At 39.7% G+C, this 17288-nt stretch overlaps 1 protein-coding gene across 1 annotated transcript; it reads right to left on the reverse strand.

Annotated features, from left to right (window-relative positions):
- Window positions 1-7517: 7517 nt before the first annotated feature.
- On the reverse strand, window positions 7518-10663 carry LOC131216964 (cytochrome b561, DM13 and DOMON domain-containing protein At5g54830-like). The gene has a single exon (XM_058211611.1). It carries the CDS (start codon window positions 10508-10510, stop codon window positions 7796-7798), a length of 2715 nt encoding a protein of 904 aa, XP_058067594.1. The 5' UTR covers window positions 10511-10663; the 3' UTR covers window positions 7518-7795.
- Window positions 10664-17288: the final 6625 nt, after the last annotated feature.

The following is a 17288-nucleotide window of genomic DNA, read 5'->3' on the forward strand; positions in this document are numbered from 1 at the left end:
GAAAACGAAGGTTCTTCAATCTAATAACACAAAGGAATACACATGCCATCACCTGACCGAACGAGGTTGATGACATAAAAATTGGCTTCTTCATGAGGTAACTAGATCATGTTGATAGCGATGATTAAATGGCCAAGCTATATGTCCTAGGGAAGGGGTGAATAGGATTATGACAAATTTAAAATAAATACAGCGGAAATAAAGAAAGATAGATAGCCAAATAAATAAATCAATACACAATGCTGAATGCAATCTCAAAATATTGATTGTTCTAAGGACAACCATACACCATAAAAATGGCAGGGCAACCTTACTAGAACAAATAGAGAAACTGAAGCCCAAACTAATAAAGAGATATCAAGGAATAAATTGCAGAAATATAAATCTAAACTATTACAACATTCCCCACTGAGCTTGAAATAAAATGATTACAACATTCACATCGACATACACATCCCACAACTGAATAATTAAAGATATGAGATATAAACCACACAACCACAAAACACAAGGGATTATAGTGGTTCACCTGTGTGTACACTAACTGTTAATAAACAGCCACACAACTACTCCACTCCTAATATCCTCACACAGGGGATATCAGCATTCACTATTAAAGATAGGTTTTCCAGGTTCACCCAAAACCTTCACAATTGTGTCTTTCTCTGTAAGCTTACACAATTAAAAAAAACCCCTCTTCTGAGTTTTCCTGGCTCTCCTCAGATAACAAATACAATGAGATTTTTCTGGCAAATCCCAGAAGAAAACCAAATGAAAGTAAATTACATAAACGTAAAATACCTGAATTTCTCCTTCGTTGTAGCAGCCCAGAAGAACCAAGTCGGAGTAGAGATTTGAATGTCAAAGTTCAATGTCCAATATTCACTTTATAATGGTTCTAGGTTCTAATAGATTTTAAATTAAACCAAATGGGGCTAGCTCTAATTGATTTTGATTCCAGAAAAAGGAAAAAAATGAAACTTCCTCTTTTTCTCTTTTTCAGATCAAATTGGAATACAAGAAACAAAATCAATTTTAAAAGCTAAAGAAAGAGAATATTAAACATGCACACTTAGCTTAAATGGAGCACAGACTTATCTCTCAGAAGGCCGAATTAAATTAGCTCGAATTTCTTATTTTATTCTGAGATTCGTGCTCTATTTATAGGTGAGCAAATCACGTCTTCGATTGGTCTAAAGATCTCTACGACTGGTCATAGAACCAACAGATATTTGAAAATTCAGGCGCAATAAGATCTCGCGGTTTCACGACTGGTCGTAGGTGGTCTACGACTGGTCATAGGTCTCCTTCGACTGGTCGTAGGTTGCTCACGACTAGTCGAAACTAGCCGAATTTCAACGCTGTACTTTGAGTCGTAGGACTACGACTGGTCGAAGAAATAGTCGACACTGTTCATACGACTAGTCGAACAGTCCCGAAGACTAGTCGAAGCCTAACGGAAAATTTTTGAATTTTGCAACAAACTTACGACTGATCTAGGAAATTCTTAGACAGGTCGAAGCAGTGTTAGGACTAGTCGAACAAAGTCCAGGACTAGTCTTAGAACAGACTAAACTCACTTATATAAAACATATGAATTATGTATCCAAAATGGCCTACTCTAAAGGTCAACCTAAGGTCAGTCATACCTCAATAGTGAAGTAAGGACATTGAAACTTAGAGATGAGTGACCTTTGAAAGTAATGAAACTTGAAGTCTTGATGTAGCTCAAACTTGAAAGCTTATTGAGATCTTGAGGTTGAACTTGAAAGCTTCTTAAGATCTTGCATTGTCCTTGTCTTGAATTAAGTTGAACAATCTTACTTTCTCGAGTCTTGACTTGTGAACAGTGCTTGTCAATCAAAGCTGATCTTAAATAGAACTTTGTTCTTCACATATGCAAGCTTCATAACAGTGTCTTTGGCACCACAAATTTGACAACAAAAAGGGGCTATAAACCATAGCACTTATAGATGACAGTTCCTAAAACCTTCTCGGATGAGGCAATTCTTAATGCTCTACCTACATGATCAATAGGATGCCCTCACCTTCACTTAGAGATAGTTACCCTATTCATGTTTGTTTACTATTAACCTGAAGTGTTTGGGTATGTGTGCTTTGTTTCATGTGTTGGGGAATTCCCAAGATAAGTTAGGTCTCCAATTTGTAAGATGTCTCTACAAGATATGCATAAACACAAACGGGATACAAGTGTTGTCCTCAAACGAAGAGAAGGTGTATCTCAAAGAATGACATGCTCTTTGAGAATATTCCTTACATTCCAAGGCAAGTGACACTACTTATTCCCATGATGATGCATTTCCTCCTTCCATCATTGATGGTAATCCCACTCAGTCCCTCATGTCTACAGAGAAACCTATTAAGGTGTATACTCATAGAAAGCACAAAGATTAGCCTTCGAAGATGATCGAACACCACGTCTCCATTGACTTGGTGCCAAAGCCAAACAATGGGTGATCTCTTATTCCATAACTGCTTCCTTCCACAACTCCATCTGAGCTCCACATTGCACTTTGAGAAGCTAAACAAACATTTATTGTCCCATTGAGATATAGATCGAGTCCCTCTCATCCCATTAGTAATTTTCGTTTTGTATAAGCAAATTTCTCCTTCTTTCACAGCATTTCTTTATTCCATTTATTTTGCATTTGTTCCTTTTAAGTTGCGGAAGCTTTGGCTTTAGAGTGTGTGTGTGTGTGTGTGTGTGTGTAAAGGTAAAGCCACCAAGGATTGAACCCTGGATCACTCACACACACTACAAGGCACCATATCTTTATATTAGGGTTATTTTTAATAAGCTAAGTTAAAAAGGGTTATTTTTATTAACATTTTGACAATTGGTGGTGCTCCACTTCTATTATTCATGAGATATATCAAGGTGAAACAAGAATAATCATCAATAAACAAAATAAAATACCTACATCTAAAAATAGAAAAATAAAGGCAAGTGTTAATACTCAAATATTGCATATTTATCCTCTCAATTACATTAGTTTTCCTTTCAATTAAGTGTTAATTTGATATAATTATATATGTTTTCTACATGTGAGGTGATTTGGAAGCTTAAGACGAATACGTGCTTAAAAGGAGGATTTAAAGCTCAAAAAGAGATCAAGCCGAATGAGATGAAGAGTTGGATATTTGGAAGTCATTAATGAAGATTTCACATGCCAAAGATCCAATAAAACCAAGTACAAAGGATGAAGAAAAGGCTGAAAATATTATGAAGTACATCAACAGAGATAACAGCTTGTTCGGTCCCATCTGAGGTTGATTTGGTCCGACCAAATGTGCATAAAATAGTCCAACGAGAAACTGTGATTTTCAAACATAATTAGGCTCGACACGTAGGTGTGATTGAAGTCGTGTTCAGTGTCACCGAAGGGAGGTTTGGTGCGACCTGAGGGAGACAGAGACTTCAAATGGATATTGAAAAAGTTCGGCTACAACCAAGAGGCTAATTCGGTGTGACCGAAGTGATATTTGATGCGATCGAGGCATACAGTCGGCACGACCGAAGCATAACAAAAGTGTGTAAATCTGAAATCGGTTCCAAATCAATGCGGATTTTTCCTATTTAAAGGTAAGCTTTCCTAGTTACGAATTAGGGCTTGGGAGATACTTGGGGGTAGTGGAGCTTCTACAGAGCCGTCCTTTTTCTTCTTCCCCTCAAATCTAAGTTGTTGTTTTAGTTTTTCTTCTAAAATGTTGGCTATGTTAGGCAAATCTCTTAGCTAAGGCTAAGGGATGAAGCTTGTAGTTCAATTACAGTATTTAGTTTATTTGATTCAATAACAATGGATTGAATGATGATAGTAGATTAAATGAAGCTTTTGTGTTGTTTCATCTTTTATCCATCATCAACTCCGAGCACATTAGATGCTTAGAAGTACAATTACAATGCTTATTTAGAGAAGGAATCAATCTATAAATTTTCTTGATCTATTGTAGACTTCGGGCACAATAGATACTTTGAATTCCTTGCGATTGATGTCCGAGTGCTTCATGAGAGAATCATTCAATTGAATTCATATTCTTATTGGTGTTAATGAATGGTTTAACAGAATTATCTTCCGATTAAATAGAATAGGACTTCGATTCCAATTGAGATATACATTGAATCAGCAAATTGAATATTGTGATTACTATGAGTGGATTCCTAGACCCTTAGTATTTTATTTATTTGCTTTAAAACCCTTTTATCTAAGGGTTGGATTGAAAACTCAGACAAACCTTTACTATTAGATTAGTTCTACATCATGTTCCCCATTTCCTTAGGATTCAACCTCGGTCTCATCAAGTTATTACTACATTGCAGCCCTGCACTTGGGGTTTACATCATCATCAAGCCCCAACACATCAGAGATATATACAGTAGATACAACTCTTGGACTTGATGTCCACCAACAATCTTCCTTTTGGTTTGCAAATCCTAAACAACGAAATGAGAAGGAAAAAAGATAACACAACAATTTAATTGTTTTGTAAGAGTACTTATCAGGGAGCAAGGTATTAGGAAAGAAGAAATATAAAGGACTAAAGGCAATTATAAGGAAGAACTGAGCTGATAATATCCCTTTTAAGAACTCTCAAGTAGGACCCATCAGCCAATCTAATACGGTGTGGAAAATAGGAGTATAAAAGGAAGTAACCTTCCTAACAAGTAATACTATCGGTGGCATCAAGGTCGATTATCCAAGACGCATATGGATTAGATATGGACCTAAGAATGTGGTTTGCAAACATAAATGGTTGATTACTTTATGAACCAATAACAGATAGAGAAGCTAGAAGACTGCCAACCTCCCAAGAAAACTCCCTAATGACATTGGAAATTCGATCAATAGAGGCAGGCCCTAAGGTATTCCATAACAATAATGGTGGCCGTTACAGCGACTATCATACCATTATGATACAGGCATTACAACTAAAAAAGAAAAGAGAAAAAACCATCCCCGCCAAGTCCTTCGAAAATTGGTGATATGTTTGAAAATGATACAAAATATGATGAAAATCTTCTTTTGTGGGTTCTCTCAAAGTCAAGGACTACAACGATGTAGAAAGCATGTGATCCTGAAGGGGCTCCAAGTATATCTTTCTCCATGTCTCAAATGGCGGATCGTTGCCAACATAATCAAATGAGGAGTGTCCAGTTATTAGCAGATATTCTAGATGAGATGGGTTCAAGGCCAGCTTACCTATCAGAAAAAAAGAAGAGCCTTGTAACCCATTATCATCTTTAGCTGCCTTATACTGCATGTCTCTTTCTTTAATAAGGGTGTGTTCGGCTGCTCCAAATATTATGAAATTTCATGATAATTCATGATTATCAGTCTAATTTGTGTCAAATTTCATGATATTTGGTACAGCCAAACACACCATAATAAAAATTATTACTTACGATTCATTAAACAAAAGAAGAAGCAATGATTCTACAATGAAAAGCCTTCAATATAGTTCAAAATTTAACAGCATGAAAAGAGTCAAAACAGTAGCAATTTCTACAGGATCATGATGCATGTAAATAGCAATCAGCATTTTAGAAGGAAATAACGTTTGATATCAAGGGCTTGAATCTGGTGTTTCAATGCCACAGAACAACCCCATGCATATAGAAGAATGAGAAGCATCACATGGATCAAAGCAGTAATCACACAAAACAGAGATGGAGAGACTGGCACTGGAAAATGAAAAAGATCACAAGCTATTTGATGCCACTGTGGAACAATTTCAGTGTACAGAAATGCTCAAGAGAAAAAAAAAAAAAAAATCAATGTAAAGAAAACATTTCAGCCACATAAATTCCAATTAGACTTTGAGATGCTAAATAAGTAAAGCACAATCTCTTACAACTGTTTCTCACACTTCACCAGAGGTTATTATAAATCTTACCCAAGAGAAAAAAAAAAAAATCAATGTAAAGAAAACATTTCAGCCACATAAATTCCAGTTAGACTTTGAGATGCTAAATAAGTAAAGCACAATCTCTCACAACTGTTTCTCACACTTCACCAGAGGGTATTATAAATCTTACCAAGAGACAACCTCTTTTAAACATGGCATTATAACTCAGCGGGATCCAATGAAGAAATCTTTAAGGCAGTTTAAAATGGTTATTTGTGCAGGATCTGAAACAGGATGTCAGAGAATGAGAAGCATTTCATATATTGAAATGCAAGCTACAAAATAAACAGCAATAAGGAAACAGCATGGAAATAAAATAAATACCTTTAAACCATTGGTCTGAAATGATTGAAGTGGAGAAGCAGTTGCATGTTCTGAATGGGATTCAAAATATATAAGGTAGAACTCGGAACTGCCCCAAAATCAACTTCTCTTTGGATCTTTCAGCAGGGTGACTTCATTTTCAATTGACCAAAATCTTGTAGCACCCAGGAAAACAATACCCAAATGGGTCGAAATAGTATCTTGTTCATTTCAAGAACTACTTCAAATGAACAAAACATTATCATGGCCAAAAAGTATTCTATGCACTATTGACTCCAAAGGTACTTCTGATATGGGGCCACGTGGCCTAAAACAGTAGAATCTTTCATGAAATGAAAATATCTCATCCTATCACTTCACCAGAGGTGAGTGTATGAATATTACTCTGAGGTAAATTTCCTTCTGACAAGCAAACACGGCAATAGTAGATGATTTTCAGTGGTTTCTGTTAGTCCTACAAGTACCTCTACACTGCCTGTGGGATATCAAATCTAGCCTCAAGCAAGTCTCATTGGATAGTTGACCTAGCTCTAAAATCAGTCTGGTCGGCTCATCCGATGAGCCGGCCTGATTTTTGGGCCATGTCATCTACAAATAGGGTGACCTGATGCAATCTTGGATGTCAGGCTCAGCGGAACTCCCTAAAGCCATATTGGTTAGTGTAACAGGTCTTCTTCTTCTTCTTCTTCTTCTTTTTGAGAGATAACGATAACTATATTGATAATAAAACAGAGTACAAGAAAAGAGGGTCCTCCCGCTGAGATAGCAAAAGGATTAACCTCCGATACAAAGCATATTACAACCCTTAAAGTTTACAAAATTAGAGGCCCACTCGGTTAAATACTGCTGGACTTTCAGGACTGTTGATCCCGCTGAGTTAGATGTTCCATTGAAGTATCTCCCATTCCTCTCTTCCCACACCGACCACCAAACAGCCAGTAGGCTCATTCTCCAGACCGTAGTTCTTTGTTTTCCTAACTTTGGCCCATGCTAAGCTTTTAGCAGACGATCGGAAGAATTTGGAAAGCACCAGGGAATTTTGGCCCATGCCAAGCTTCTTCTTCTTCTTCTTCTTTTTTGGTAAAAGCTACGTATTCTTCTACACAATGTAGATGGTTATCATCTAACAAAACAACAAGCCAACTTGCAGCACTGAGCATCTGAATTGCAATGCACATTGAAAAGACTAAATATTTCTTCTACACAATGTAAAGTGAAAACAGTCTAACAAGATAATGAGCCAAATTGCAAGACTGAGCAAACACATCTCAAGATAATATAATCGTTCCCTCTATATACCAAAAATGTATCAGATATACAAATTACATCTCACAGGGTACTTGCTCATTGTGACAGATCAGTTAGCAGGAAAAAGAATTCTGTGAAAGAAAAACCATTCAATGGTTTGCAAAGATCTTTTCAAGTTCAGGCGGGACTCCCACAGCTCCAAACTCCTCTAGAATTCAAAAAATATATATATTCAAAACCTAAGCAGAAATGAGCCGTGAGTTTGTATGTAACAAAGCAAACAATGAAACAAATTTGTCTATCTGGTCAAGGGTTCAAGCTGAACTTCCATCAGTTGCGACGGATGCGATTCATACTCAATAAATGTTCTGTTAGGCTGAAGAAGATCAACGGAGTCATCTTCCTCACTATTCCCCAACACCCAATTGCCGTTTCCCAATATCTCTTCCCTTCCTCGCTTCATTTCACAATACTCCAGGTATACAACTGTGAAAATAAGGATTAAAAACCATACTATCAAAGCCCAATAAAGTTCTTGGACGTTTTCACCCCCATATCTATCTCCTAAATGCTTCATACCACTAAACAGTGCTGCGGTCCCTGCTATAATGGCGCATCTCCCAATAATTACATGCACATACTCCCAAATGACCCGCTTTGAAGAAATTTCCGCCCCATTTGCCGGCTTTTTAGGCCGTAAGGATGCATTCACTGGCTGCATGCACGCCAAAAGAATGGCAGTCAATCCGAACTTCACATGTACCGAGCTAATGGAAAATCCCCGAAGCTCAGCAGCAGCAAAGAGAACCCCAAGTAAGACAATCGCAAGCCCTGAATACTGCAAGTAGACATGAATTTGGTACCACCCATCACCCTTCACGTGTTTCAAGTACCTTGCTGATATTATTCCGCCAGGAAGTAGGATTCCCCACGCAACGAACATCATGAACCCGTGAACGGCTAGAACTGGGCGTAGATCTTCTTCTGCCTCAGCGGACCCACGCATCAGCAGCACCCGGACAGGCCGACTGCTTGTAACAGAATGCATGTTTCTCTCGCTCAAATGACCTTCGGACCATCGAGCGCCCATCGCCCAAATGACTCTAAGAGGCGTTGTTGGATCGATGATGTTGTTACATTCCAACCTTCCGCTACATGAAGGTGCCAACAGACGGGTGAACTCAAATGTAATGATACCATTTTCAGATCTGCATCGTACATGTGTCAGATTCTCAGCCGTCGGATGTACACTCAGTGCATCCTGCCCATCTATCCAATAGGTACTCACACGGCCTTTGCCGCTGTTGTCGATCCAACCCACATATGCAAAGCTATTCACCATGCCACCACCAAACCCAATTGCAAGATAACCACTTTTCTTTTCACCTCGGGCTGCAATTGATATTGAATCCGAACCATCCGTTAGTGTCCAAAACAATGTTACTTGCTGATCATCGAGAACAACATTGTTGTTATACATATCCGAAAGACCACCATCAACCACCTGAACCTTCCAGCCCATCTTCTGCTCATAAACCGACTGATAATAGACTTGATCTGGAGTATTCCGATCGGGCAACCAAACTAATTCCATCGGGGTGGCAGGCACACCTTCGGCTTCCGGTCCACCAGAATAGATGACCTCAGACATATTTCTTGAAGTCGCATTCCCACCAATCGGATCAGATGTGATGTAAAGTGCAACGTCGTGTCCCGCCTGAATTGAGAACTTCACCGGGACCCCCCTCTCGACCCTCAACACTGGTGCCTCCTTCTTGTTAATGTAAAGAACCTTTGAAGGATTCGGGGGGTTTGGGTAATGCAATGCAGGCCCGGACACAACAACCAGAGGCGTCTTCCCATCAGCAAAGATAAGATCTTGGTCTTCACTGTCTTTCGCCTCCAACGGCCCCAGGCATTCGTTTACTCGCTCCGATACATTAAGGCTCAAATGCCCAAATGTCACATGGGGTGGCCCACCGTGGTTCTGTGGTAGGTAATATGGGCGAAGCGCATCAGGCGGCCTGATCAGCCCCAGTGCCCAGATCACAGTCATGTTATTGGTCATGTTCACGGGCACATCATACTTACGGTCTACTGATTCAAGCGGCCGCGCGTAGCGGATGAATGATACTCCGTCCTGGCGGTGGCCATAGATCAAACGGGTATTGTTGACTGTGACACGATCTAACCCTTCATAAATCGTGTCCGGGCACACGCCCTGGACCGTCCCGTCCTTGCTCAGCAAGCACTCACTGTACTTGGTGATGAAATAGTCATCGGCGAATGGCATCCCATCCTCCATGAATCCGGTCACTGCCACATCGGCACCGAGCATGAGCGACGATGACGACCCCGGCTCGGCCCACCCAAACGCCATGTAGGACTGGGATCCGGCAGCAGCTTCCAGCCCAATGTCGATCGAATCCATCTCAGGGTTCAGAGTCCACCGGAGGCGGAACTCAGGCGAAAGTGTCTTGCAGTTGTCGAACATCGTGGGCTGCCTGTGGGCCCGCCTCCCAACAAGCGGCGGGGATGGCGACGGGGCCGGCGCAGGTGGCAGGACAGAGCTCGAATCCGAGCCGTTGATCGCGCCACGAATCACGACATGGCCGAAATCTGACCCGGTCGGCCTGTCCCACACCGCGACCACGCCGATCTCATCCCACGTGTGGTTCGACAGACGCACGACGAAGCTCTCATTCCTGTAAGTCCGGTTCAGCCCTTGATCTGAGATCTGGAAGCCCTGCGTGATGTTGCCGAAATCATCGCGGAGCGCACCCCACCAGACGACATCCGAGCCCTCGATCATGTCGAATTCGGAGACGTTGAAGGAGCAGTCGTCGACGATTCGGATGACGCCACGTAATTGGTGCTGGACCATAGAGAAGTCCGACTCGAAGTCGATGAGAGGGCTGGTTTTAAGGCAGTCTTTGGTGGGCCCCGCATCGGAGAGGGAGAAGAAAAGGAGGAGGAAGAGAATGAGGGAACACGGATTCGGGTGGTACGCCATGGAGGTGTATAGATCTCTAGGGCAAAAGGGTATTTTTGTAGGAAAATGCTTGGATTTGGTCGGGAAAAGGAAGAAAGAGGAGTTTTCTCGTCATTGTCTTCATCGGTGAGATTTCCAGCTTTTGCCGGTTCTCTTTGGGTGCGGCGTAGAGGGCTTTTGTCTTCTGCCGTTCGGCGCGCTGGATGAGCGAGATGTTCGTCGCTCAATACCTGACAGTTGGAAATACAGGGTGGTTAATCTAGGCCGTTCTACTGGTGGGCCCTAAGCATTGATGCTCGTATTTTTAAAATCGGAGAAAGAATCCAGGAGTAGTTGGCGGACGCGGATTGCGTGGTCTGGCACACACGATGGTGTGTTGACGTTGTAAAATTATATGGCCCCACCATGATGTATGTGTTATATCCGCACCGTCCATCCATTTTTCTAGATCATTTGAGAACATAATCTCAAAAATAAATCAGATCCAAAGCAAGTGGACCACCTCACAGTGGAAAATGACACTCACCGTTGAAACATTCCTAAGGACCTTATTTACCATCCAACCTGTTACAAAGGTCACACGAACGTGGACAAAGGGAAAACACAAATGACAAATATCATTGTCAAAAACTTTCGTGGACCACAGAAAGTTTTCAATGGTAGGCGTTCAATCCCCTACCTTTTATGTTAGAGTCTAGTTGACCTTTGGATCTACTTCACTTTTTGCTCATGTCCTGTAATAATCTCACAAAATAGATGGACGGTGTGGATATAATACATATATCATGATAAGGCCCACGTCAACACACAACACGAGGTGGGTGGTGTGGACCACACAAGCAATCCGCGTACGTAGTTGGCAACCTGTTCTTTTTACACATTTGCGTTGACCGTCGCACATGCTCACCGGTATCCGAACCATCCGACTTCTAGGTCAGACGTGGTGGATGGATGTTATGTTGAATATTGAATGATCCTAGCCATCTAAAATCAGTGGCTACAGGATGCTATCCACGCCGTCTATCTATTTTGGAAAGATAATCTTAGGGTTTTTTTTTAAAAATGAGCCAGATCTAAATAGCTGGTGGACCACACCATGGGAAAACAGTTGTGATTGAATTTTCACCATTAAAAACCTCTTAGGGCCCACGGTAATGGTTATCTGACATCTAACGGTTGATTAGGTCATCCAGACTTAAGATGAAGTGGGAAAATATAAATTAGCTTGATCCAAAACTTTTGTCCCCCCCAAGAATTTTTTAACGGTGGTTTTTTAATTAACACTGTGCGGTCCATTTGAGATTTGGATCAACCTCATTTTTGGGCTCATACCATAGAATGATATAGAAGAGTGGGTAGACAGCATGGATGAAACAAATACGTCATGGTGGGGCCCACAGAGCACCGACCAGTAGCCATTGGCTGGTGGCAGGAGTAGCCGATCCGTTCCTTGATTTGGACACGAACGCTGGACGCGGGAAATTCCTGGGAAGGCGGATTGCGTACTGAGTAACTCAATACGCTTATCGTACTTAGTAAACCCTATGCGGTCCACCGTGATTTACTTATTTTATCAGCTCTGTCCATTCATTTTATCAAATAATTTTAGGTCTTGAGCCCAAAATTTAAATATATCCAATGGTCAAGTGAACCACACCAAAGGAAACAGTGTGAATTGAACCTCTACCATTGAAAAATTCTTAAAGTCCATAGAAGTTTTGGATCAAGATTATATTTGTGTTTTCCTTTCATCCATGCCTATATGATCTTATAAACAGGTTAGATGACAAACATCATTGTGGGGCCAATCAAGGTTTCAACAGTGTAAATCATTATCCCCACTGTTTCTTGTAGTATGATCCACTTGATCTTTGGATATGCTTAAATTTTAAGCTCAACCCCTTAAATTAGAAGAAAAAACAGATGGACGGTATGGTAGACCATATACATTGAAGGTAGGCCCAAGTGTGTTTACTTGGTATGATAAGAGGTACTTCAGTAATACATCACTCAATCCAAATCTAGGGTGAGATCTTGTATTACATCAAAATCGGAGCTATTATTCTATTGGGCTCGTGGCCCACTAATGATATTCCAAGATAATTAGATTATCAATTGCATCACAATAATTACTTTAATATAATAATCAGCAAAGTTCAAATATTTTTATCGTAAATCAATGGTTAAAAATCATTGGTTAGCCACTCAGGCATGATCTTATGCTTGTGGCCCATCCGAGAGTTGGAATTTCATCATTTTCCACCAAAGCATATATTTCAATGGGCTTACTACAACCATTGTGTAAAACATTACATGCACCACTAATTAAAGATATTAAAGTTGATATAATATTTAAATTCAAACTCCTTTGAACATACCATGTATAGCTACTTTTGAGTTAAAGTAGACTCACAATTCAAGGCTACAAACATGACAAGAGGATTTCAAATCCAGGGATTTCAAATCCATGGGATTCCGAATCCAGGGTTCCAAATCCACGCTCCTAAAAAGGCCATTAAATTTTAACATATGGACCCACCTTGCCTGGACCCAAAGATTCAGTATAGACCATAGACGTAAGAGAAAGTAGTTAATCAAGCATTTGCTTTCTTCTTTTTGGGGTGCTAGATTGAAATAATGATTGCCCACCTCCCAAGATGGGTTTCCCATCCACTTGTTGTGGGACCATGGATAATGTAAATCATAGCTCAATTGTAATTCGAGGATATACCAAAGATCATGCTTTTTAAGTCGTGATTGGTAAACTGAATTTCTTTTTTTTTTAAAGGTCTAAGAATAATTAAAGTGATAATCCACTGTGTACTGAATTTCAAGTACCGATATATGCTACAATGACTGTTGGGTAAATTATTTGAAGAATTTATTGAACACTGAAATTCAAATTCAATACTAAATTTAAAAACCTTTGTTTAGTAGAAATGTTTTAAATTTTACAATTTTACTTGATGTGCCCATGTCTTAATATGATCTAAAAAAATGGATGGACCGAAAGGATTTCTCATAAACATCATAATGGGCCCCACCTAACTTCTTGTGGGTATTGCCTTGGCTGTAGGGCCACCTTGATGTATGTGTTGTACATCCACACCATTCATCACTTTTTACAGCCTAATTTATGCCATGGTCTAAAAAATGAAGCAGATCCAAATCTGAAGTGGACTAAACAACAAGGATTGAATATCCACCATAAAAAAAACTTATATGAGCCACAAAAGTCTTAAATCAAGTTGATATTTATTGTTTTCCCTCCCTGGTCTATGTAACCTTATCAATGGTGATATGGTAAATAAACATTAGGTTGTGCCTTGGTAAGTTTTTAACGAGGGGTGTTCATTGACCATTATTTCCTATGGTATGATCCACTTGATATTTGGGTCTATTTGGGACCATGGTCTAAAATAAGCTGTAAAAACTGATGGACAGTGTAGACATACAACATATACCTCAAGGTAGGCCCAAGCTAACTTTAAACCACAGGAACTTCCCACAATAGGATGTTACAACTTATCTGCATTCAAATTTGCATAAGTCGGCAATCCAGGGAAGCAGTCACCTCACAATCATGTTGATGTTGTAGAGTTCTGTGGGCCCCTTAGAATCATTGTCCATCCATTTTTTAGATCATTATGATCATGAGCCCAAAAAATGGTGGGGATTGAATGTCTACAATTGAATACTTCTTGGGGCCACATAAGTTTTGGACCAAGTTGATATTTGTATTTTCCACTCATCCATGTCCGAGCGACTGTATGAATAGGCTGGTTAGAAAATAAACATCATGTAGACCCTATAAAGATTTCAATGATTGACATCATTGTCCCCACTGCTTTTCGGTGTGCTCATTATTCAGGTCATGCACTACAATGATCTGGAAAATTAAATAGACAGTTTGGACAGAACAAATACATCATAGCGGTGCTTACTGGACATTTGTTATGTCAAAATGAAGTAGGTTCATATACGAAAAGGCATAGTCATCATTTTATTTTATTTTTCAAAACCCAAAGCTATTTATTGCATTCTGGTGGCATCGCTTAGTGTTTTCGGTACATACATCACTCTTAAATATAATTCCATGATTAGTTTTAATTAAGGTCTAAATTTAACTGTGTTAAATAAATATAAAAAATAACATATTAAGTGGCTGAAATCTTAAAACCTTGAATTGTAATGTGTATGCCTAACCCAGAGCTTACTCACGTGATAAATGGGTTGGGGTAGGCACAGTCCTCCAATAGTTTTTGTATATATTTTTTTTTCCATCAAATAGATGGGTTGTCTATTTTTACTTGGATTCCAGCCAAACCCAACTTACATTTTAATGAATTTGGCCTAGGTTCAAAATTCTGATCCAATTCTTAAATAGGTTTGGATTTGAACCCCTGTGATTTGATTAGACCCACCCTCTGACACCCTTGGCTATGTGGTTGAGCCGGGTGGATCACATTAGGATCGGCTTGTTCATTTAGCCTAACCTACAAATAACTTATATGGACCAGTTGAATTAGGCAGGGCTCAACTGAATTTGAGATGTTTACCTAAATGGTCATACTTTTTAGCTCAAGCCCAACTTAATATTCATTTAGCATGATTTGTACCTCTCTCATAAGCGGTTGGGCCAATTGACCCACAAGCACACTTGAACCATTACCACCCTTACTAACCAATGAAGGCTAATCTTTATCACTCGGTAGTTTTCCCGGCAATTATATTACTCAAACAAATCGAAGGTATGATTGTTTGACTTGGACAAGTCAAGGGCAACTCATCCATGTCATACTGGTTTTCCTTTATATATATATATATATATATATATATATATATATATATATAAATATATAAAGTATTAAATTGGGATAAATTCTAACAAAACCCAACCCAACATCTCTCCAACCAAACTAGCATAAACATTTTTGGTCCATAGAATTGAATGGCATTGAATTGTATTAGATGAGATTAACATCATTGGTGTACAATGATTGCATGTCTAGAAATACCATGGTATTGTAGCTATCTAATTCCAAGTTTGGGAAAAAAAATTTGTCATAGGAAAACACTAGATTAAGCAAAATCATGTATGGTGGAACATGGAATTGTAATTAACGAACCAAATTCCAATCAGATGTCGTTCGCTTATACACATATATAACCAGAATGTGATGTGGTGTATATGGATGGACAACATGAATAAACACATGCATCAATGTGGGGCCCATGTGTGTAATGGATTTCAAAATCAACAGAACTATGCTGGACCGAATCCAATTCCATGGGACTAAATGCAATTCCATCCCACCTGATCCTAACTTTTCCCATCCTCTCCAAATGTTGGATGGAATTAAATGGGGCCGAGTGCAATTCTATCCCACCTAATCCCATCTAACATGGCCAAACACCCCTTAAGAGGCTAGGCTTGGGCTAGACTTAGGACTTATGTAGAATGACGTAAGCTGGGTTTGGACAAGGCCTGGGTGTATGTAGAATAATGTAGGCTGACCATGAACAATGCATGGCTAGCCTAACATTGCCCACAGATTGAGTACTAAGCATGCTAAAAGTAAACTATGTGGGCCTACCATGGATTTAAGTATGTCAGTTTATTTCTACGTAGGAGCCCAAAATGAAGCATATACAAAGCTTAAGTGAACCACAACATAAGATATAAGAATATAATTAGAGGTGTACATGAGTCGAATTGAGTCGAGCTTGGCATAGCTCGACTCGGCTCGGCCACTTGTTGACCCTAGCTTGAATTGGGTTCGGCTCGATCCTCGAGCTTAACTGGCCAGCTTAGCTCAGTTTGGTTAGCAGCTCAGGCCAGTTCGAGCCGAGTTCGAGCCAAGATCGAGCCTAGTATGCATGTGGAGCATTTTCATAAACACAAGAACTGCACCTTCAAAATCTCACCGTGTGTAAACACAGCAGCAATGATTTTACAGGTATTTCATCAAACACCATGTAAGCAACATAAAAAACAAGAAAAAAAAAAGGATATTTGTACCCATCCGGATCCATAGGAAGAAAAACTTTAATGGCTAAAATGAGGACGTGAATTACCAGTTACCTTGCATACAACAAGTTCTTGTGGTGGAAAGCTTTGTGGGACCTAAAAGAAATGGCCTAAATTCACTCTGTCAATCCGTCCATCATTTCTCAGGCTCACCTTCTCCATCATTTCATATACATACCTTTCTTGCTACCCGCTGCACTTCACTGAGTCATTTCATCAAACACATGATGAGCAACAACAATATCAAAGTAACTGATCGAGTTCGATTCAAGTTGGGTTCGATCTGAGTCAAGCCGTCCCTCATGCAAGCTTAAACTTACTTCAAAATTTTTTTGAGCTAAAAAAATCAGCTCAACTCGGCTTGCACTCAGTTTGAAACCTAACCGAATGGGGCTTTTTTGAGTCGAGTGCAGCTAGCAACCGAGCTAACTCTGCTCATGTACAACACTAAGTATAAGAAAATCCCACTGTTGGCTTACAATGATGTCTATTTATCATCTAACCTGTTCATAAGGTCAAGCGGAGAAATATTAACTTCATCCAAAACTTTTGTGGCTCCTTGAAGAGTAATCAATGGTAGGCATTCAATTCACAATGTTTCCTATACTGTGGTCCACTTGAGCCTTGAATATGCTTCAATTTTGAGATTAAGAACTAAAATGAGCTGGTAAAACGGATGGACGGCGTGGATAAGATACATACATCACGGTGGGCCCCACAGAGTTTACTCAGTACGAAATAAGCGTCTTAATTGGAAGGACCGGGCGA

This window comes from Magnolia sinica, chromosome 10 (assembly GCF_029962835.1).
Source record: "Magnolia sinica isolate HGM2019 chromosome 10, MsV1, whole genome shotgun sequence".
NCBI lineage: Eukaryota > Viridiplantae > Streptophyta > Magnoliopsida > Magnoliales > Magnoliaceae > Magnolia > Magnolia sinica.

Coding starts and splice junctions, on each gene's coding strand:
- LOC131216964 (XM_058211611.1), bottom strand. CDS start 10,510: ATGGCGTACCACCCGAATCCGTGTTCCCTCATTCTCTTCCTCCTCCTT.